Below are 24,230 nucleotides of genomic sequence, written 5' to 3' on the forward strand. Positions count from 1 at the left end.
GCCCCGCTGAGAAGTAACCAGAGCCTGGATGGAAGGAGAGGTGGCCGGGAGGATGGAAAGGCAGGAGCAGTGGAGGCCAGTGGAGGGAGAGAGCAGGGCCAGCCTGCCGACGGGAGCGCCGGGTCTGCAGCAGGGCTCCTTGGCGGTAGAGAAGAGCCAAGTTTCTTCGGTTTTTTCCCTAAAGGCAAGGCTGATCCTAAGTTTTTTTTCTTGGATAGTTAGCTAAGTGGGGGCACCCGGCAGCCAGGTGGAGGAGAGGGAGGATGGTCTGGAAGATGGTGTTATGCCCGCCTCCAGCATAAAGGGATTTTACTTTTTCTAAATGAGCGCCAGCAAGAAACCAGTTAGAACCTGACAGCCATGACGGTGCGGTACCTGAAAGGACTTAACCAGACATGACCTGATGCTCATTGTATTATAATTAGCATTGCGGTTTAGGCCCCCACCATGGGTTTTTCTGTGGACGCCATGGGTAAGGCCATGCACAAAGGGGCCAAACAGGACTCAGCATTCCAGGGACAAGAGCTGTCAATCAGTCAAGAGACCACCTCTAAGCGAGGGTAGGAGAGAAAGGGGAGACGGAAACTGCAGTGTTCCCTCCCTTGGATCAGCCCGCCTCCTGTTCTTGGAGGTGGACTTTTCCTTTGCTAAATAAATCTCTTAAAATCTTGTAATACACAGTGCACCATCTCCCGACTGTAAACCTGTCTCTCAGGAAGAGAAGAACCAGGGTCTTTACCTTTTGGGGTAACATTTTGAGTGGGGTTTTGCTTACCTTTGAACCCTCCTGCCTCCTGGCATCCACTCCTCCTCACTTACTGTTCCCTCTTGTCACAGGTTTCCTGGAGCCCAGTGTCCTCATACTGTGCTGGACTCTCCCACTGAGGGACCCACAGTCTCCCCTGACCCCTAAGAGGTCGCATCCTCCCAAAAAGCCTCTCCTTTCTTCTTCTGCAGGCCATTTTCTCCCCTTCCTTCCCCACCACCACCACCAAAGACTGAAAAAACAAACAAACCAAACCCTTTCCATTTCTTCCAAGTGGTATGTTAATAAAGCAATCCGATTAAACCAGTTTAAATGGTAGCCAATAACCCTATGACACTTAGCAAAGGATGTGCATTTTAAAAAGAGAATCCTTGTCATTTCAAATGAGTTTCTTATCAGGATCACTTAAAAACAAAATTTAAAAATAAAATCACAAAAGCCTGGCTGACAAAGATGTTTTGAGAGGAAATCCCGTGGTAGACCAGTGAGCCTTGCCTCCGGTAGCAGCTTCCTTAAGATCTCTCTGCTTGTCAGTACTTTCTCTCTAACTCTTAAAGTTATGTTTCCTCAAAAAAATTCTCAGGTCTGTCCATAATGACTTTGCATTGGGATGGAGGTGGGGAGATGGGTGGGGCTAGGGTATGAATTATTCCTATAGATGAGAGGTCGGCAGTTGTAAAAGCCAGATCATAAACATCTCAGGCTTTGCTGGCCAAACAGTTTCTGTTGCAGCCCTTCACCTCTGCCTTTGTAGTGCAGAAGCAGTCACTGGCAATAAGTGAGCTAACGGGCATGCTTGTGTTCCAGTAACACTTTGCAGAAACAGGTGTTGGGCCAGATCTGGCCTCCAGGCAGCAGTTTGCCCGACTCCTGCTGTGGGACATCAAGTGTGAGCCTGGGACTGCCTCTCCTGTTACTGCTTCCCCTGTGGGCTCCTCAGAGCACCGCTTTCCGGTCCGACTCTTCAGGAAGTACATTCCCTTAGAAATACATATCACTGAATCAGCATGAACTCAACACCACCCCTGGAAAACAAGAATTCAGAGTACAGCTCACGTTGAGCTGGAAAAGACAGAAGACCTTGGGGTACTGCCTGGGACTTAGCAGCCAACCAAGACTTAACCACAATGTCCTCAACACAACCAGTTACTCTTTTTATTTTTTATTTTTGTAATTTAATGGAGGTACTAGGAATTCAACCCTGGGCCTCACGCATGCTAAGCATACACTCTACCACTGCGCTCTATCCACCCCCCTAGTTACTCATCTAAAACCTGTCTAAATGGTATGTCCAGTTAAAACAACCTTTTTCTATTTAAGTAAGTCATAGAATCACGTAAAACTTCCTCTAAAATGTTTGCCTAGAAAAAAGGCACTGGAAGAATCTGGCCCGTTTACATTATCGCTGAATTGGATTTGACTCAGTGGCTCAGATAGTTTACCCCTTATTTTTTTTCCTGCCAGCCTTCCTGTTTACGTCTTAGGTCATTTTGCATGCCTTTCTTGGTTGATAGCTCTCTCACGTCTACTTTTTGTATGGCTTGAGATTTTCCTACAGACATACACAACCACCTCGATTTTATCATCCTGGAATTTAGGATAAAGCATTATCGTAGTCCTTGCTGCTCCGAGAGATATGTCCAAGGTGAGCAGCCAGCCAGCTCCTGCTGTGAAACAACCCAAGGGTCTGCCTTCTGTAGCTAGCCCCCAAGCCCAAAGCAGAGCTCCAGACCTCACAGTCTTATCGCTAGGTCGTGGGAACATGGCACAAGTGAAAGCTTCCTGCTTTGTAAAGAGTGTCTGTACTCGCCTCGCCTCAATTTGAAATCAGTACCAGGAGAGACGTGTGCAGATTCTCCTTCTTGCCATCCACATCTCTTGGTTTTTGTTTTTTTTTTTTTCCTTGGAAGAACTGAGAATCCCTTGAGGACACATACAAACCCACCACAGGAGAGGAACACGTGGGCCAATAACTGATTACATTTCTGTGCCCTTCAAGGTGACTCCTTTGCCTCACCTTTCTAAGGGACCAAGAGATTTCTTTAATCTGTATGCATAAAAATCATCCAAATAATCGCCAACGGAGTGCATTAAGCCCATTCACATTGTTTGAGGATGATAAATGGGAGGAAACCGGAAATGGGCTCAGAGAGAACAAGGACAATATTATGTCGTCTGCGAAGCCACAGCCTACAAGCCTCGGTTGACATCAGCTGCTGCTTTTCTCCCAGCTGCATCGGCCGCTCCTCACGCACCAGAGCCTGCTGGGGGTTGGCGAGTTTGACTTTCCAGTTTCACTGTCTTCCTCTTCAGTCCTGAGTTAGCCTCTGTGTTGGAAAGCAATGAGTCTAGTGTAGCAGTAGGTCTGTGTTTTAATTTCTGCAGTCAACTCGCAGGCTTCCTGCGCCTTTAGGCTGATTTATTGTTGTTCCAATTCCCTTTTTCTGAATGGTCATTTCATTCCCAGCGCTGGCGTCTCTGATGGCCATCTGGTTCTCCTTTGGTCACTCAAACATCTGCCCCAGAGAGCTGGAAAATGAACTTCCTCTGGCAGCCTAAAAATAATCTCAGTGTGACTGAAGCATGAAAGAGAAATCACCACGCTCCCCTGTCCTTAAATACTGACCAGGGGGACGAACAGACACGGCTTCCTGGGGATTTGGAGCTTGGTTGTCTTCTGTCACATCTGCAGATTTTTTTTTTTTAAGTGTTGGGAACCGTAAAAGCATGGCATGAACTGGCTGTAACCAGTCCTCCTGCAGTTTTCCTTGGGATCAAATATGCTTGCTCAATGGAAATAGTTGGAGATAAAAGCCATGCTTTGCATGGTTTGTTTGTAAGGCTTCAGGAGTTAACTGAGAAGGACAGATGATGCCCCAGAGTTAAACATTGTATTAGTCACAGTGTGTTCAAGGAGGTCTCCTAAATGCTTTGGACAGCAGTTATAGGACATTTCTAAGTACCAGACTTTTCGTTTGGACCCAAGGGGCCTGTCTCATGGGTAATGATGGTTTGTTCCCCACCTCCAGAAGACTAAAATTTGCCAGAAGCTAAAACTCAATCCCTATGCTGTTTCTCATCCAAAATTATTTCTAGCCACATTGTCCAGTGCAGTTTTTCAGAGGTTCTGCCGTGAGATAAAATGCCAACATAATAATGATACTGAAATAATTAAAATGCCAGCAAATTGAAATCCCCTTGCAAGTCATAATCCAAAGATGTTAACATCTAAAATCATTAACATCCAAACTTAAATTTCCTCGGCCCTTTGAGTTAAAAACCAAAGTACTTAGTGGCCTCCTTTGATCTCTCCAATTTCTTACTTTGTTCCATCTTAGCAAATGAGATTCTTGATGCTGGGTGCTGGGGAGAGATGGGTGTATTCAGCGTCTGCAGACTAGGCTGTTTTCTACTGGGACAGATATGGATCTTTTTGCTCCAAGAAAGTTGAATTTGTTCAACAGCATGTCTCTGTGTGCTTTACTTTTTTTTTTTTTTAATGAAATGCTAATAGACAGAGTAAATGGACCCACAGTGGTCTCAAGTCTTTGGCCCCACATCCTTGGCATTTTGAAAAATGAGCCAATCCCTAGCACCTGGACCAGGGAAAATTTTGTTTCCAGGACCTTTTTCAGTGTTGCCAAAGACCACATCAAGAACTTTAAAAAAAAAAAAAAATGTCTGAGATTTTATACTACAGTTTCATGGATGCTGGTAGAAGACATGAGATTCCTGGGTCAGCGACAAATGACTTTATTACTCATAGCACAGCACATAGCCTGTGGCTTTCTCTAATCCCAGCTGAGGATTCACTCTCAGTCTAGAGGTTCATGTTTGCATAATTTCCACTCCCCCCTGCCAAGTCCCATGAGAGTGATGCAGAGGGCTCAGGTGGGTGCGCACACAGTGGATTTGCGTCACGGCAAACAGGAGCCCTGAGTGTAGGCAACCTGAACCTTTTGTGATGGGCTGGAAGCAAACTTGACTGCCCTTTGCTCCAGAAAGAGACATTTTCTTTATTATACTGGGCAGTAAACAAACCAGCCCCTTCCTTCTGAGACCACTATCTCTAAACCTTCAAGGCTATTCACCCAACAAACATCCTTGAAAAGAAAGATAATCCAGAGTAAAAACAGCCTATGCCTGTGTCCACAAGCTACACAGAAATGGAAGAGCCTCAAGGAGAACGGCCTCCCAAAGCTATAGCAGAGACTTAATAACAGTTAGTAAAGGTGAGCTGACGATGTCCATCAGTCAATGGCCGTTGTTTGGAATCTATGAACAGGAACTCAAACCCACTGGCAGCAATCTAGCTCCCAGTCTGGGTGTGGGAAATCAACCTGGTCCTACTTAAAGTGCTTTTCCTTTATATTCAGAAGCTTCTTGATTTGCATTTGCACTTTGAGTTGAAAGCCTCCTCCTCCCCGAAGGACTGCGCTGGGTGTGGACTGTGCCTCTGATGGGGCTGCCAGTTCCCAGGAGCAGGCATTTTCAGTCCTGGGCCACCTCTCCCATCTCCATGTCTCTTGGCATAGACGTGCTTAGCCTGGAGGAAGCTGCATCTCTCCTCCCCCATGTATTCAGCTGGAAAAACACCCTCTGCAGATTCATGAACCAGACCGGCTGCTGGCGATTCTGAAGCTTGTGTCCCTAATGAGCTGGTAAGGGCTAATGCCTCTGCCACCTGCTTCTCGAGATTTGTCTTTCCCTGGGTTTTGAATATTCCAGGAGTAGCATTGCCTTCGGCTACGTTTGTTGTTGATCTTTTGGAGGAGGCAGTAATTGGCTATGCCTCCAGTGCTTCATATCTGTCTTCTTTTGGACTCACTTAAGTTTCTCTTTAACTTTTCTTCTTTCAGTGAAGACTGCTTTCTTTTTTCATGGCCTGGCTTGCTAAATCTGTGTGCCTTTTTTTTTTTTTTTTTTTTTTTTTTTACTTCTCCTGTTCCTTTGTTCTCTGACTCAGGGTTTGTTGTTGTTTGTTTGTTTTTTCCTAAAGTACAATTCTAGATTCTGTCACGTGGGGCCCATCACTGTGAAAGAGCTGGAATCCGTGAGGCCTCTGTTTACTAATGCCGCTATTGTTCTGCTGCACCTTGACCGCCACCACCTCCGAGCTGGCTAATTCCACCCAGGAGATGTCCTCCCACCAGAACAGCGTCAAGTTCTGGCTTTTTACCATCCTGCCCGGCTCCCCTCTGGGATGTCTGTTTGCTTTCATATAGTCCTAATTTAATTTATCTCCCAGGCCACTCTTGTTGGGGCAAACAACAACAACAAAAATCTTTGGCCCTTTAAAATTTACCCAGGAATTTGTTCACTCTCGCTGATCTTCCTCACCCCTCACCCTTGAATGTGTCCAGACTCCAGACTTCCTGATCCCTGTTGGTATAGCTGTTCCAAAGCCTCTTGCTCAGGCCCTGCATCTGCACTTTATAAATCACATCTCTCACTGTTTTCCGGTCCTGGGATCCCCATGGTGTTGGGGGGGGGGGGGTCGTTGCATTCTGTTCTCTGTGGTTTTGCCTCTCTTCCTCAGTTACATTTCCTTAGGTCCCAGTCCCTCCCTCAAATCTAGGAATAACTGCACCTCCCACTTTTGTGATGCCCAGTTGAAGAGTCATCGTTAGGAACTGGCACGTGTTTTTCCCTTACCCATCATGCTGCCCTGGACTCCACCGTCTCATCTCCCCTTGATGTCTGTCCAGTCTGTCGGCTAACATCTCATCCTTTCTTACAAGGAGGTGGCTCTCTTCCTCTCGATAATAATCACGTATTCTTTATTTTTTTTTTTCTTCCATTGCTCCTGTTCTCAGGCCAGAGTGTGTTCTCAAATCCTCTGTGGTGTCCTGTGCAAACCTGATTTCTGAAACCGAAGTTCCCCAGGCACATGCCTTCAAAACTGCCTTCTTAGCTGTTAGGTGTGCAGTAATTTCTTGGAGCTTTTTTCTCATCTTGAATCCAAGAAAGTGGCATATTCTCCTTGGGTGCCCATTTGTTTGGTTTTATTCATTCATGAAGACTGCTACATTTAAATGTACATCTCTGTAGTCTAGAGCTGTAATCATGGTCGATGTAACCATCAAACCCAGAAGCATCCTGAGACCTGGTGGGGAGAAAGCTTGAGGGGTTTTTAAAAATTTCAGCTAAACCTTCATTAGGCCCCTGTGATACACCTGAGGTGCTCTACTCATACTCTGCAGTGCATTCTTATTTAATCCTCATGATAATCCTACAAGGTAATTACAAGGTAATTTTACCCCTTTAAAAATAAATACTATCATCCCTGTTTCACATAATCAGAGAACTGCCTCTGACATCAGTGCTCTGTTAATATGTTACAGGCACAGTACATGTCACTACCTGTGGAACATGTAAATTGCACTATACTTTGCATACACTTCATGTGCTAATAGTTCATACAGAGAGTGGGACAGAGGTTTCTGCTGTTGCTGGCTAAAATACCTGTATTCTGAATGGACAGCAGCCTGATGATAACGACGCTCCCATGTTCTTTGGCTGATGGACGACTTTGGTGCAGCTAGGAGCCTCCATTCTCCCATTCTGCATTTCTGGAGTAAGCTCGGAAGAGCAAGGAGAAGTGGAGAAATTCCATCTCAGTCCTATGTCTCCTTTGGAGGCTGGTTCTGTTAGGACAAGGACAGTGATGAATTACAAAGGTCCTATTCTACTTAGCTGCCCAGGCTTTATTAATTCTCAGAACTTTGTCTAGGTCACTCCTGACCCCAGAAATCTCCCTCAAATCACATCCACTGTTAACCCATGTCAATCACTTCCAATGTGGGCCATTTCTTATCCCACTGCTTCAGCCTTTACCATCACTTCCAGAGAATCCTCTCTCTCCTGAGCCTTGTGGGAGTTCTGTGTGCAGACTGAGTTGCTTTTGCGTTTTCTCCAACACCAGTTTAGGATTCAGCCTTCTCAAGTCATATCTGTTACCATATGTTTTCTTACTGGTTTTTTAGAATTTTGTTGATCTTGTCTTCTATTCTCTTTGTCTTTGTGGGACTATGTCTTTCATTTAAAAAAAAAAATCTCTTCCTCATTGTTTTAGTGTGGTTTCAAGAGGGAAATCTGCCATCTTTAATCAGAAGCCTATATTGTTTAATGCTTACTTCACGTCCCGTTCTTCAGGTGGCAACAGTGAAGCTCAAAGAGGTTGACTAAAGTGTCTAAATTGCTAATAAACAGTGCAGCCAGGACTTGTGCCCAGACAGCTGGATTCTTGACCATGCTGCCCTACCAACTCCCTGTAAAACCAGAAGCTAGAGATTCTTCTTCACTGAGAGACAATCTCCTAGGTTACAGGTATGGGAAACTGTGCAAAGAGAGGCTCTAACTAGGAAATTGGCAAATTATATTAGATTCCATTAATATAATGACATTGTTATATGACACGTGAATGAGAAACTGCTGATAAATAATAGATTGTATCAACTGGTTCTCTGAGCCAAATGCCTTCCAGAACTTTTTGAACATTTCATTTGAGAATAACTAAAATGGCATCATTTCCAGAACAGTTTAATTTGTTCTGTGCATCGGGGGGGGGGGGGATACAGCCAAGGGACTTTCTTAGAGTGTGGACATTTTCAGGCAATAGTCATAAGACTAAAGAGAGGTTCATTGTTATCAAAATTGTACTTTGTGTGTTGCTACTTCCCGAAATATCTGGAACTAATGTATCTAAGCAACCTACTTCCTGTTCATTGAGTTACAAGCTACCTAAAACCATAACAGACTGGTTTTTGTTTTGTTTTGTTTTGTTACAAGAGGAAATGGTTTCATTTAAATCCAGAACCTTATGCTAACAGGGGGTTGTGAAATAAGATTTCACCTCTGCCTTTAGCTCATCCATGTGTCTTCTGCAACCCTATGAGATATCTCTGGGTCATTCTGATTGATTTTAGCTTTTAGCTACAGGCTTTCAGTAGTTATATTATATACACCATGTTTAGCATAAAATTTCTTTTGGTATTTTATAGATCATAGAATCCAAATCTCACTTCATTCTTTGGTACATTTAAGGATTTAAAACAAAGAAAACCCTGTTTCTTAAGGCTGTGGTTCTTTCCTCTAAACCACCTCTTTCAGATTCTGAAAATCAGGAAGAGTTCACATCATTTGTGTTTGCATCATAAACATTTTCAGATTCGACCTAGTGCGTTTAAAGCTCCTATAAAGCTACACCACTCGTTTTGTACTCTCGTCACATACAGTCTACTCTAGATCCTGGATATGTGTTATAAACAAGGGTGTTACTTTAGGGTCTCAGTCATATTTCCTCATCTGTCATGTTTGCTGTGAAAATTAAATGCAAAAAATTTGAGGTGAAAAACTCTGTGGCACAGTATTGATCATCCGGAGTATTAACTTAATTGAAAAGCATCTTCGGTTGGAGGAGGGAAATATCATGGTAATACATGAAGCTGGGAATCCAGAGACTGAATGTGAAGTCGCAGCCTTGCCTGTCATGAGTTGAGCAGCCTCGGGCAGGTCCCTTTCCTTCTGTGAGTCTTCTGAGAGTGTATGCAACTCTGGGGCTGTACTGGAAAACTGGAGTGGGGAGGGGGAGGAGGAAACCTCGTAGGTCCAGAAACAGTCGGTTGGGATTGTTTCCCTCCCTTGGTGTGAGCTTCTCAGTCAGCCTTTCTGATGGTTTGAGACTCAGCCACTGTGTAATAAGCCACCCACGTCATGGGCACCGGGGGAGGCAATGGCTTGCAAACCAAGGAATACCTTTCTCTGGGAGCCTGGGTCAGGTAGTGTAACCAGAAAGAACCAGGAATGTAACTCCGTCTCCAGTAATTACTGTTTACAGTCTGGAGACAGATTCTTTCCATAAAGTTTTTAAGCCAAGCAGAGGGAAGGCCCTGAGGCTTCTCCCTGGATGAGTTCTATTTGCACGTCTCCTTCTGTGCCCGATCCCTGGCGTGTCTCCAAGAGGCTTCTTTGCACTGTGTATAAAGTGATGTCCCAATTTGGTGTCGAGAAAGATGTCCTTCTAGAGAATCTCTAAAATCACGCTCAGAGTTCTGTTCTTGCCTTTAATTCCTAATTTAAACCTGGAGACCTGCCAATCCCTGACATTGTGGTAGGAATTCACCAAATTTATCTCGGTATTATATATCAAGATTAATTTGTTTTCCCAATGCCTCTTCCTCAATTTGCCTACATCTGCTCATTTCTCAGACCATTTCTTTTATTCTTTCCGTCTCATCCAGAAAGATACTTGAACTTGAGGGGGATGGGGGAAATCTTCGAAATCTTTTACGTTACATGTAAGATTTAGGTGTAAACAGTTACCTCTTTTAAAAGCTGGGAGATTACTCTTCTGCTTGCTTTATACATTTGCATAAACTGAATTTGATATATAATGTATAATTTTTATTATCTGTTAAAATTCAGGGTTTTTTTTTTTTTACATTATAAGTACATGACTTTCCAATGGCTGCTAAGTGATAAAGGAAATCTTCTGTGTCTTTTTAAAGTAATACATGTTCCTTAGTATGAATCTTGTCTATTTTAATTAATATGACTTTTTTAATCTAGAATCTCAAGAAAAATTCAAATGAGAGAGCTTATTTGTTTGATGTATCTCCTAAGTTTTGTGCATGTAAATTTACTCCCCAGATAATTATATAAACATTCTTAAGTGCTTGCATCTCTTTCTCCTCTCTAATAAGCATAGCTCTTCTTAGCATGTTGGGCTCTCTCAGATGGAGGGTTTTGGGGTCAGTCTTTCTACATCACCTCTTGGGGTCTGATAATGTAGACACACAACTTACAGGTGTGTAGGCTGACTATGTAGATGCCTCTGTGTGTCCTGGGTGGTGCTTGATTCTGGAAGGTGTTTAATCAGTACTCAGGAGTGTTAAAAACAAAATTCAACTGAGTAAATTTGAAGATCTAATTGGCTTTATTCAGGGATTCAAGCATTAGGCAGCATCTTGTCTAGAAAGCAGAAAGGCACTCCAAGGAGTTGTACAAAATGGAAGGTTTTATAGGAAGAAAGAGGGTGGGACAAGGAAGTTACAAGAATAGATCTGTTAGCAGGTAGAGAGACCCCTAAACTAGGGAGCCCATAAAAGTGTGGGTCCTTGCCACTGGCTGTGAAGGAATTTGCAGCAGAGGCAGAGGGACAAAGGGCATGGTTTTTTTATTGCTCAGAAGAGGAAAAGGAAAGAAAGGGGCTCGAGGGGGAACTGTCAGCCAAGATGGCTGGTAGAGGCAGCTCCAGCCCTGGGCAGGTCATGTGGACTTCTATGGCAAGCTTCCAGCATCATATCCTCATTCCAGGTGTGCTGGAGCCAATTGCCTTTCTTTTCCGTCCTTATATGGACTTTTCTGACTGTTGTCATGGCAATCAGCTGTCCGGGTGCTGGTGGGTGTGTCACTTAGCATGCTAATGTATTATAATGACTGTATAATGAGGCTTAGGGTCCACTGGAAGTCAAATCCTCCACCATCTTGGGCTTCTCGCAGGTTCTAATCAGTTCTTGTTTCTCTTTCCAGCTGCCCCCTGAGACTTAGATAAGAGAAATTGGTTTCTATTTGAGGGAGGGGCAGGGGTATGATCCTGGGGGCAACAGTCTTGATAACAAAAAGGAAAGTTGCTTTTAATCAGAATACCCGCAATCTAGTGAACACAGTGTCTCCCAGAAAAAAAGCCATCTAAGGCCTGGGAGATTTCAACTTTTCCATAAACAAGAGGCAGGGAGGGGTTGGGGGACCTTAGTTCTTGCAGAGGAACTGAGGAATAGTTGTATATATTCCTTGAGAAACAACTGGGACCCTGCCCCAAGGCTGCACTATTGTTTCTTGATTGCTCCTCCCATTCCCTCCTTTCCCTGATTAGCAACTGTCTGAATCTGTCCTTTGGAATGCAGGGAAGCTCCAGGAGACTGAATGAAGTCTATTTCCTACAAACCAGAAATGGGAGACCCAGAAAGATTCATAACAGGGAGGACCCCACAGGGTCTTGCTTGATATCAGATTATTTCAGACAAGGTTACTGTCCCTTAGAGAAAACAGGGGATTTGAGGCATATTACCTCACTGACAAGGAGATTCCAAATCGACCGGTTTAAAATTCTACTCGTAGGAGAGTCTGAAACTGCAGTTACTTTAGGTATGAAGTCTTAGTGGAGCTTAGCACAAGTGACTCCATTTTGGACTTGATGTTTCTTTTTAACAGGAGTATAACACATGGAATATCTAGTGACCCAGGAGTGTAGTTATTCGGTTACATGTAGCTCATGTAGTTATTTGGTTGTAGTTAAAAATCAAAGCTTTACTGTATTTTAAGAGTCTCATGCTAGCCAGGCTCTGGAGCTTTACTGTATTTTAAGAATCTTAGATTTGAATTTAGATTTCTGGTTATAATATTGTTGCAGCTTGCACTGTAGGGAAAAGCACTGACCCACCAGTCAGGAGACCTGAACTCTAGCTGTGGCTTTGTGACCACCTGGGTGACCTTGAACCACATGCTCTCTCAAGAGACAAAACAGCCCCTCGGGCCCTTTCCAGTTTGAAACCTCCCTGGTCCTGTGCTGCATGGTGAGATGCTGGTCAGATGGGTGCTGAGGAGGAACTTGTCAACATGAGGCTGTGTGGTTCCAGGTTATCTGAAGGGCTGTGCTTTGATCCTATGAGACTTTTTCCTCATATGACACTTATACTGCTGTACCTTGAGCCTTGAGGATGGCATCAGTGATCACAGCCAGCCTCTCCCGTCAGCTCTGGGCTCTCTGCATTTCAGATGCCTGGGACGGAGGAGCCCCAGGATGCATGTGGCCCCGAGGAATCCAAGGGGAACTTGGAAAGTCCCAAGCAGGGCAGCAGTAAAATGAAGCTCAAGAGTCGTCTTTCAGGTAAGTGGACTCTGCCTAATACGCCTGCCTGAAAATGAGCATCCAGCCTCAGGAGTGGGAAGATTAAGTCATTAGCAGGATGAGCTCTTTTTTTTTTTTTTCTTAAAACCTCAAAATTGTTCTCTCTTTTAATGGTACATGCCCCGGGCATAACAACTGCCTTCAGCCTGGCTGCCCACATGAGTATTTTCATCTGAGTCATAAAGAAGTGATGTCAACATCTCTGTTTGTCTCTGCTTAAACTTAAGTCTCCTGTTGTGTTTGATTCATTTACTTCAACAGGGCTTAAGGTGACCCTTTCATGGTAAGATATTCCTGGTGGCCTGTCTTCCCAGCAAGCATACCTCTCCCCTAAACCCTTGGTGGTCCATCAGAACATGGGGCAAATAGCTATTTATTTAACATCAAATCTGCATCTCAACTAAACAGGAGGGGAAATGGGATGGAATTGGGGTGGAGTTTATCTTTTGCAATAAATAGATTTGACATTTCCTGGGTGTATCCTCAGAGCAGCTGGCCTTGGCCCTGAGAGAGTCTGAGGCTGTGTGTGGGGACCCATTGTGACTTTCATGGTCTGAGGCACTTTTTCCTAGACAGGCTCTTTCGACTGGGAAAAAGGAAAAAAAGAAAACTAAAAATTATATTTTATAGTTGCATTGCTATAAATACACAAGCTGGATTAATTATGATCTATTCATTACTATTATGTTCATTTTTTTCTTCTGAATTAAAAAAAAAATTAAAGTATTTCTGCGGGCCCTGAAAAGTGGCAGGGGCCCTCAGCACTGTGTCTGTTGGTCTCATGGAGACATCAGCCCTGGTTCCCACCTGGAAAAGACCTCTGGTCTAGCAGGAAAAGCAGAATCCAGTTTACTCTTCAGCCCTTGAGCTGGTTATTTAACCTTCCTAAACTTCCACTCCCTCACCTAAAAAAGGAACTATGACAGTCCTGACTTTGAAAGGCTGAGCAGATTAAAACAAACAAAAAACACATGGAAAAGCACCTAGTGCAAAGCATGGTGTTACCACCCCCCAAAATGTCAGTTGCATCTTCCTGCCGCCAAAATCATTGGAGGGGTGATGTCTGTGGCTGCCAGCCAAGAGCACCCCCGCCCACATTGCCTGCCCCTCTACTATTCTCAGGTAAGGTGGCAAGTTTAGGACCATAGAATACATCCACTTTAAAAAACAAAAACAAAAACAAAAAACCCTGGGTAACAAAATGAACGGCTTTGTATTCGTAACTCAGACTAATTAGGTAGTGTCTGAGTGTTAGGATGTGGGTCTGCCACGAAAAGCAACGTGACAATCAGAAGCTACTTAAGTCTTGCAGGGGGGCTCATGCTAATGGTCCTCCCATGGAGATAATGACCAGCTCCCCTTCAGCCCTGAGGCAGGGCTGAGAGAAATGCATCTAAATCCTGTGTGTGTTTGGGGTGGGGTCGCAGGGGTGGGGAGAGGGGGGAGGGGAGGAGATCTTTAGGTCAGCTGTCTGATTGGCACCTTATAGACTGTTCCCAGGGGAGGGTCATAGAGCTCTGGGGAAGTACAGGGACCTTTGAAACCAGTGCTATCACATTCCTCATTTTATGAGTGAGAACAGAGAAGTTAAGGGGATCCCAAAGGTCACTCATTCAGTCAGCAAAAAGAACTGCCTTCCAAGCAGAATTCTTCCTGCCCACCCCTTAGCTTCCTGTGGATCTTAGAAGGAATCCCATTCCCCAGTGTGGGGCTTTACAGATATAGATGTGGGGAGGGGGACATTACTGACAACCTCCCAGGTCCATGATTCTCTGTGTTCATACTATTAGTTTTGAACATGCAGGACATTCAGCTCCGTAGTAAATCCAGAACTGGCTACTCTTTGCCACAAATGGATGCCACCCTCTGTTCCTATATTTTTCCCATATCCAATGCCATAACAAGGACATATAGCAGAAGAAGCACATGCATGAAGTCAGGAAGAACCATGTTCAATTCCTAACTCTGCCACTACTGGTTGTGTGACCTGGGACATGTGACTTGACTTCTCTGGGTCTCTGTTTTTTTCATCTGTAAGATGAGGCTTTATAATGTAACTTTATTCTGCAAATCAGTGTGGGTGCCTTCTAAGTGCCGGCATTTGTTGAAAGATCCAGTTGAGAGAATGCACATGGTGCAACCATTCCAAGATGTGGCAGCAAGGGGCCCTCACGACGTAGTGGCTGCCACCGTCGTTACCACTGTCATCATTAATATCATGCTCATCACTGTCATTTCCATTTTCATTATCATTGTTCTCTTTCCCTCTCAAGAGGGGAAGATGTTTGAATGGGTTCAGACAGGAAGATTCTCAAGAACTTGTACATGATGATAAGACACGCTTAAGAGGTACAGAGTTTGGGAGTCTCTCTGGGTCGTGGTGCTGGGGAAAGCCATCCAGAGGATGCAGGATAAAGGAAGGCCAGTATGTTGACAGGACTTGGTGGAACACCTGCGGCGGAAAATAGTGGTCTAGACTTGGGATAAAATGCATGAGAAAGATTTAGGGACAATGGGAAAAGAATTGGTTAGAGAAGTTTTTGGCAACTGTTTTTCCTCCTCGTCTATTTGAAAGATCCAGTAATCTAATAGTAGCAATGATTCAACCCAGCAGAGAGATTAGGGGGAAGGAGACTTGGCATGGGAGGTGATGGTGCGGGCAAAGTTGGGTAAAACGTCAAGAGATATTTATACGCTCCCCAGTTTTGGAAAGGATGCCGATGGAGGATGGAACCTCTCCTTTGAGAATCAGCAGGCTAGAGCAATGAATTCATGCAGCAGAGTAGTGGGAGATAAGACTGGAAAAGTAATTTGGAGGCACGTTAAACAGGCTTAAGGAATTGGTTCTTCATTCAGTGCTGTGAAATATGTTCAGTCTAAAGACATTTGAATACAGGAGATTTTAATGTGATCAGCTCCTAATTTCTCTGTCCTGTAAACTTGGGTATCTATTTCATATTTTCTTAAAGTGAGTCACTCTGGTATTCACATATCAGCATATTATCTACAGACACTACCGTATGTGGTTTCTCTTCTGTTGATGGCAAGTGCTTCCCTGTCAGCTCAAAAGGAATTTTCTTCTAATAAATCTTTTTCAGATGAGTAAGCATGCCAAGATAGATCAACTGGTTGTGAATTATTAAGTCATGAATTATTAAGGAGGTTCTGTAAAGAGGTTCCAGCCATTTCCGCTCAGGTTTTGCCCAGTCTGGCCCCAAAATGACTAACGCGATTTCATGGAACATTTTTCCTAACGTTCTAACCAGTTTTCTTTACTTCACACCTCCTATTTTGCCAGCAAGTTTCCCTTTCAATTTTGGTATTTTTGATTTATCCATGTTAATGCTTTAGGTTTGTGATCTTTTTAAATGAAAGTTTTTCTTTGATTGCAAAGGAATTTCAAGTGTTTGAAAACCTGCAATTTGTATCACAAATATAAGTAATTTTTGAGAAACCAAACCTTTAGTGATGTCCATTGTAATATAACTGTATCAGCGCTACTCTAACTTTCCATCATTATTAAAAGCTCATCAATAGATCGTTTTTAAAAGAGTACAAAATCATCTTGTTTTATTCCATGAAAAACTTCCTGAGATATTTTTAAATAAATTGAAATTTTAGGTCATCAAATGAAACATTACATAGTCTAGGATATTTTGACAGTTCAAAGAATCTATATGTATATATAGCTTTATACACAAACGTGTATATATACATGCATATACACATATATGGTGTATAATGTAAACGTTGTAATGTGATTATAGTTATATTCAATGTAATTGATCCATCATTTAAGATTAAAGTCCCTTAAACCCTCGTACACTATTGGTGGGAATGTAAACTGCTGCCACCACTGTAGAAAACAGTATGGAGGTTTCTCAAAAAATTAAAAATAGGGCAACTAGAGGAGAAATTATATACAGGGTAGTAACAAAATGAAGGTTTGCTGACTTCTTTTCAGAAAAATGTAAGCAAGAAGGCAATATATAACATTTTAAAGGGCTAAAAAATGAATTGATCTAGAATCCTATGCCCAGTGAGAGTATCTTTTGAAAATGGAATAAAATACTTACAGATTAAAAAAAAAATTAAAAATAGGATTACCACATGACCCAGCAATTCCACTCTCCCACTCCTAGGTATACATCTGAAAAAAAACCCCAAAAACTCTAATTCGCAAGAATAAACAAATGGGACCTAATGAAACTTACAAGCTTCTGCACAGCAAAGGAAACCAGAAGTAAAGCAAGAAGAAAACCTACGGAATGGGAGAAAATTTTTGCAAGTGAAACTGACAAAGGCTTGATCTCCAGAATATATAAGCAGCTCATACGACTCAATAAGAAAAAAATAAACAACCCAATCCAAAAATGGGCAGAAGACCTAAACAAGCAATTCTCCAAGGAAGACATACAAATGATCAAAAAGCACATGAAAAAATGCTCAATATCACTAATTATCAGAGAAATGCAAATCAAAACTACAATGAGGTATCACCTCACACCAGTCAGAATGGCCGTCATTCAAAAATCCACAAATGACAAATGCTGGAGAGGCTGTGGAGAAAGGGGAACCCTCCTACACTGCTGGTGGGAATGCAGTTTGATGCAGCCACTATGGAAAACAGTGTGGAGATTCCTCAAAAGACTAGGAATAGACTTACCATATGACCCAGGAATCCCACTCCTGGGCTTGTATCCAGAAGGAAATCTACTTCAGGATGACACCTGCACCCCAATGTTCATAGCAGCACTATTTACAATAGCCAAAACATGGAAACAGCCTAAATGTCCATCAACAGGTGACTGGATAAAGAAGAAGTGGTATATTTATACAATGGAATACTACTCAGCCATAAAAACCGACAACATAATGCCATTTGCAGCAACATGGATGCTCCTGGAGAATGTCATTCTAAGTGAAGTAAGCCAGAAAGAGAAAGAAAAATACCATATAAGATCGATCATATGTGGAATCTAAAAAACAAAAACAAAAACAAACAAACAAAAACAAAGCGTAAATACAGGACAGAAATAGACTCACAGACAGAGAATACAGACTTGTGGTTACCAGGGGGGTGGAGGGTGGGAAGGGATAGCCTGGGATTTCAAAACTGTAGAATAGATAAACAAGATTACACTGTATAGCACAGGGAAATATACACAAAATGTTATGATAACTCACAGAGAAAAAAATGTGACAATGAGTGTGTGTATGTCCATGAATGACTGAAAAATTGTGCTGAACACTGGAATTTGACACATTGTAAAATGATTATAAATCAATAAAAAATGTTAAAAAAAAAAAGAAAGTATAAATGCACCCCAAAGTTCTGAGCAACATTGTTTACAATTGCCAAGATATGGAAGCAACCTAAGTGTCCCTCAACAGATGAACTGATAAAGAATATAGGAGTTAAGGGATTAAGGGGTACAAACTATTAGGTGTAAGTAAGCTACAAGGATATATTATACAACACGGGTAATACAGCAAATATTTCATAATAACTATAAATGGAGTAAACTTTAAAAATTGTGAATCACACAACTGACTGCTAAACAACCATCGATAAAGAAAGACTGGAACCTACCAAAAAAGACCTTCTTCAACTGGAAACATAAAGAGGGAACTACAGCGAGATGGTAGGAGGGGTGTGCTTGTGATATAATCGAGCTTCATACCCCTTGGATAGGCAACCCACACACTGGAGAATAATTAAGTGGCAGAGGCGTGAGAGTTCTGAGCCCCACGTCCGGCTGCCCAGCCCGAGGTTCCAGCATCAGGAGAAAGAGCCCCAAGAGCATTTGGTTTTAAAGGCCAGCAGAGCTTAATTGCAATAGTAAAATCATCTACCCACAATAAGCAGTTAAACGATACACAAAATAATTAGATGTAAAATATGTTATCAAAACCAGTAAGTGTGAGGGGAGAATACAAATGCAGGGTGTCTAAAATGCATTTGAAATTAAGAGATCAGCAACTTAAAACAATCCTGTGTGTGTGTGTATATATGTGTGTGTGTGTGTATGTGTGTAGTCATACATGTATATAGACTGCTATACCAAAACCTCATGGTAACCGCAAACCAAAAGTCGATAATAGATGTACACACACAAAAAAGAGAAAGGAATCCAAACATAATGCTAAAGATAGTCATCACATCACAAGAGAAGAGAACAAAAAGAAGAAAGGGAAAAAAAGACCTAAAAATTGTGAATCACTATATTGTACAGCTGTAATTTATATGATATATCAACTATATGTCAACAAAAAATAAATAAATTTTAAAAGATTAAATTCCCTCAAATTATTTAATTTTAAAATAGTGTCTCAAAAACTAGGTATTGATAAAGATCCCTTTAAAAATCTTTACTGTAATAGTTTAAGACACAAGAGTACTAACTGTAAAGGGAGAGTGTGATATATTCCACATTAGAATTATGAGCTTCTGTTCATCAAAAAATACCATTGAGAGAGTGAGAAGTCAAGTCACAGGCATGGAGAAGATATTTGCAGTACATAGATGCCATGAAGGACTCACATCCAAAATATATTAACAATTTAAAAAAAAAAAAACTAAATTAACAGAGAGAAACCCAGTAAAGGAAATGAGCAAAAGGCTTGAACAGCCTCTTTACAACTTTACAAAAGAAAAACAGCCCTGAATATTTGAGAAGAAGCTCAATCTCATTAGTCATCAGTGAGACACAGTGAAATACCAATATATATCCGCCAGAATGGCTATAATTAAAAAGACTGATACTGCCAAGCATGACAAGGATGCAATAAAACTAGCACTCACGCACCCTGGTGATACCACGTGGTGATGGTGAACACATACCTGGAACCCAGCCCCTCCCCTCCTAGGTACATGCAGCAGATACGACATGCATGGGATGTCCAATGACAGTATAGATCAGGGGTCAGCAAACCACTGCCCACAGCTGTATTTGTATGGCCCAGAGATAGAAAGGCTTTCTACCTTTCTAGTGCATTATAAAAAAATTTTTTTAAAGAATGTGTGACTGAGACATTTGTAACCCATAAAAGCCTGAAACATTTACTATCTGGCCTTTACAGAAAAAAGTTTGCAGACCCTTATTCTAGATCTAAAGTTGGAAACAAATCAGTTGTCCCTCAGGCATAGAATGTATAAATAAGTTGTTATGTGTTTATACAATAAAATAGTATGCAGAAATGGCATGAACAAACTATGGGCATGCAGTAACATGGCAGAATTTCACTCACAAAACTAAGAACAAGGAGCCAGATACAAAGAACGAACTTACTGCGTGCGTTCACTTGTTTGAAAATAGGCAAAAGTAATCAGTGATGTCAGATAATGGTTAACCTTGGGTGGGGGGTGGTTAATGGCATAAAAGGGGATTTGGGGACCTGGTACGATTCTGTTTCTTAGTCTGGATGTTGGTTATTGGCATGTTCACTTGGTGAAATTTCATGGAACTGAATGGACCCTTAATGATTTGTGCACATTTCTGTAAGTTGTTATACTTTAAAAGTTTACTGAAAAAGTCATTACGACACATGAAAAAAAGCAGCTGCCCCAACAATGGAACAGTACCACCCACAGAGTGACAGTCCTCCATCACTAGAGAGGCATCTGCTGAACGCATTCGCTCTGTTGTTTATTACCTTATCAACCACAGCTCCATCTTACTTGGATGAAACATAAACATTGCCCTTTATCCAAGCTGGTCACTTCAAAAATGAGCGCTTTCTTCGTAGTCTGGCACTATGGCCTCAACACACATCTAGCTTATGCAGAGCTGGATGGTAGACCGCGGTGAGCTGGGCGCTGTGAAAGCACTGGACACCTGGCCTTCTGAGAGACCGTGAATGTGGGTGTAAAGGCACTGAGATGACACCTGTGTATGCTCTTTAGATTCTTTCCATTCTGTATCCAGTCACGTTTTCCCTCTGTTGTTTCAAGGGGGTGTACACCGTCTAGAGTCTGTTGAAGAATACAATGAGCTGATGGTGCGGAACGGGGACCCCCGGGCCAGGATGCTGGAGGTGTCCCGAGACGGCCGGAAGCACTCCCTTCCCCAGCTGCTGGACTCCACGAGCACAGCACAGGTAGGCAGGGCCATGGGGCCCCCTGCTTTTTTTTTCCAGGCTCAGTTACTTGGTTAGGGACGAAGAGCATGTTACCAGCCCTGGGTCCCTAGGTTTTCTTTGATTCTTTCAGAGACCAGCAGGAGCTTCAGTGTCCTGAAGAACTTCCCTTCTGCGGGGGCCAGGGGCATTTGGGTGTAGAGATAGAGTACTGTCAGTGAGGTCTAGCTGGGGAGGCTAAAAGGAAGGCAGCCTAAGATGTGAAAATAGTAGAGAAGGAAAAAAATCCCTTGTCGGAGTTCAAAATCTTGATCCTCTTCCTACTGTGTGTTTTGGAAACGAGAGCGGCTCTCAACTGCCAGGAGACAACGGCGCCTCACGGTCTGTGGTGAACCACCATCTCGTTTAGTGGGTGTGTCACGTGTCAGCATAGCCGGTGGCGGGTGGGTGTGGGGACGTGCAAGAGAGGGAGGGAATGTGTGTGCACGTGCGCGCCGTGCCTGGGGTCTCCCTGTTACACAGTAATGACTCGGACAGCCCAGGTCAGGGAGGCTGCAGAGACGGGTGAGGTAGGGGTGATGTGCATGTTCTGTCCCCAGGAGAGCTTGGGGCTCCATCACCCTGCCCAGGAGCTCCTCAGTGACATCACCCTCAGCCCCGTCACAGCCAGGTGGACGTCTCAGGACCAAGCTGGAGGCAGGCTCAGTGTCTGGGGAACTCGAGGAGTGTTTTTCGAGTCCTGGTGCCATCAGCCAGAGGGCTCAAGAAGAGTCACTGGCATCTTGTCCCCAGGCCCACAATGAAGCAGGGATGGGGAGGAGGGTGTGGCAACAGGGACACCTGTAGGTGCTTGGAGACTCTTGAGTTCTGAAAGACCTGGTTTGGGCCTCTGGATTGGGCCCTTGCTTTTGGTGTATCATCTTTCACAGATAAGAGAGCTGAGTCTCAAAGCGGTCGAGTATTTTTCTCAAAGTGAGATGCCAGAATCACTGTGGAGGGCGTTTGACCTGACCAACACGGTTTAAAAGTGTCCACGTTTCACAGGCAGTTGCTGTTGGAGATAACTCGTGTTGAATCCACGTAAGGGCAACTCAAGAGCTGGAGCTTGGAGAAAAAGCAGAGCAAAGAACTTGCACGGGGTCTGGTTAAAGCTCCTCCAGACCCGTGTCTGGAGGCAGGTCTGTGGCCTGCCCAGAAAGATCCATTTGGAGCAGCAAAGTCGGGGAAAGATCAGGAAGTCGTAGGAGAGCCACGTTGTCAGACTGTTTGAGTTAGTTCAGTTAGTGCGAAGATGAGAGGGGGCTTGCTGCCACCATGGCCAAGGATGCCCGGCATTGAGGTGATTTCCTAACCGACCTGCTGAGGGAATCTAACACTGTTTATAGCCCAGAAATATCTATTTCTAACCAGGCTCCCAGGAACCAGGAAGCACAGGCTAGTGAAGATTTTTTAAAAAGAAACTCTTTTTTTTCCTCTTCAGAGTGTTCTTTCTCTTGTCTTCTCTTCTTATTTTCTGCCTTTTCTTTTCCTCCCAGGATTCACCTTTTCTTTTCTTTTTTTTTTCCTTTTCTCTCTCCTTGCACTGAGTATTGTCTAGAATAGAGCTATCCAAGAAATCTCTCTGCAGTGATGGAAATGTGTTATGCCTGTGTTGCCCAATAGGGCAGCCACCTGTGTCTATAAAGCACATGAAACGTGGCCAGTGGGACTGAGGAGTGCATTTTTTACTTGAATTCATCTTAACTTAAATATAGATAGCCACAGGTGGCTCGTGGCTGCCATATTGGACAACAGAGGTCTGGAAAGTGCAGTGGGACCCCGGAAACTCTTTTCAAGAGAACAGTGAAGCATGCGGGCCTCTGGTTCTTCCCCTTGGTTCCCAAAGGAAAGATGAAATGAGGTGCTGCTGGAGACTGGAGCTCAGAGGAGGAGTTTCCTTATGAGTCTACACATGAACCTCTGTATTCATGGGTTGCAAACCCACGGGCTGTGTCTGGCCATCTCCATGACGGTTTTGGTAAGGGTAATAACCTTGCCAAACCAACATCATCTTTTTAATGAATCAGAGTCTGGGAGGCCAAAGTGGCTGACAGATAATTTTGTAAAACTGCAAATATAATTGTTCTAAGCTGCCAGGAATACCAAAATATTATTAGCAGACATCTCTTTTCTACCTTTGAATGTAAACTATACTAATTAAGGGTAAAAACTATTTTCTGGTGTCTCTTTTCTCGTATTAAACATGAAGTGACTTTTTTTAAAATTTATGTGAGAATATCTGTGTCATTTGAGAAATGTACATTCAAGGAAGAGTAACCGGGAGCTAGGCTATAGCAGAGCTTTAGTACTTCATTCATTCACTCTCTTGTTTGTGTTATAAATAGTGCCCCCTGCTAACACACATGTACATGGCGGGTGAGGAGCAGGAAAAAGCAGTTGAGGTTTTTGAGCCGCTGCGTGCCAGAGAGGGAAAGTGTGGCTTGTGGGAAAGTATTTTATTTTCCAAATGTGAGGGATTAGAACTGAAGCTCCTGCAGTTTCTCAGCGGGATTTTTTTTTTTAATATAGAATAACAGTTGTCTGGGTTTGTGGTTTGGGTTTTAGAAAAAACAAAGGCTTACTAAGTTTTGAGTGAGTGAATTAAGCTTAAAATGGTGAGATACTTTCTAACCATGGTTATGAATTTGGGATGGGGGGCACGGGTGACTTCCAAGGGAGAACCTGACCAGAGGATGATCATTCTGCATCTGTGAGGCCCCTTGGTTTCCGGTTCCTAACTCCACTCGCGGAAGCAAGAGGTAGGGTGTGCGGAGTGGGGTTGAGAGAAGAGCAGCACCAGGTGGTCTCCAAGCAGTTCTTGATGTGGAGGAAGAAGGCACGGGGGTCAATTGAAGGAGGGGCTACTCCCTCAATGTTCTTTATAGTAAACTTTACTTAAGCCTCTGGACCAGATAGACCCGAGCAAAACGGCTAACACAAAAGACCACTGAGATTTTCCAAATCTGAGTGTATTTTTATGTCAGAGACCACAGCAGGATAAGTGAGTCCGTCCCTGACCTTGCCATGTGCTGGCTTTTAGGAATACCACATTGTGAAGAAGTCCACCCGCTCGCTAAGCGCTACTCAGGTGGAATCTCCTTGGAGACTCATTCGGCCATCGGTCATCTCTATTATTGGGCTGTACAAAGAAAAAGGCAAGGTGAGCGCTTTTCTGTGCACCATTTTACTCTCCAGGTAAACGTTAGCATATATTTGTGAAATGCTTACTTTTTAGTGTTGTTGCTTTTACATGAAAAAAAAAGTGAGAAGTATGAAGAAGAACAGATTAAGTGGCCTTTGGGTGGATCTGAGTGGATTCCCTGGCATGCTCTCCTGTGGCCTCCAAGTGACCTTGTCCTACCCTTTTTGCCCTTATGATTTAAGGAGTCACCACCTGCCAGCTAGGGCAGAATCAAAGATGAAGTGAAGGCCCCA

The 24,230-nt window shown here is 43.2% G+C and overlaps 1 protein-coding gene across 8 annotated transcripts in view; it reads left to right on the top strand.

The window, feature by feature from the left end:
• The window catches only part of PDZD2 (PDZ domain containing 2), a 341,923-nt gene that overhangs the window by 275,349 nt on the left and 42,344 nt on the right, over nt 1-24,230 (top strand). For 7 of the 8 annotated variants that reach the window (XM_074356721.1, XM_010955569.3, XM_074356728.1 and 4 more), the window contains 3 exons: nt 12,545-12,656; nt 20,632-20,777; nt 23,836-23,955. In XM_074356721.1, coding sequence (XP_074212822.1) covers nt 12,545-12,656; nt 20,632-20,777; nt 23,836-23,955 — 378 coding nt within the window. Of the gene's footprint in view, nt 1-4,439; nt 5,428-12,544; nt 12,657-20,631; nt 20,778-23,835; nt 23,956-24,230 lie in introns of those variants that run through there. The other variant, XM_074356758.1, reaches the window with a different exon arrangement.

This window comes from Camelus bactrianus, chromosome 3 (assembly GCF_048773025.1).
Source record: "Camelus bactrianus isolate YW-2024 breed Bactrian camel chromosome 3, ASM4877302v1, whole genome shotgun sequence".
NCBI classification, from domain to species: Eukaryota; Metazoa; Chordata; class Mammalia; order Artiodactyla; family Camelidae; genus Camelus; species Camelus bactrianus.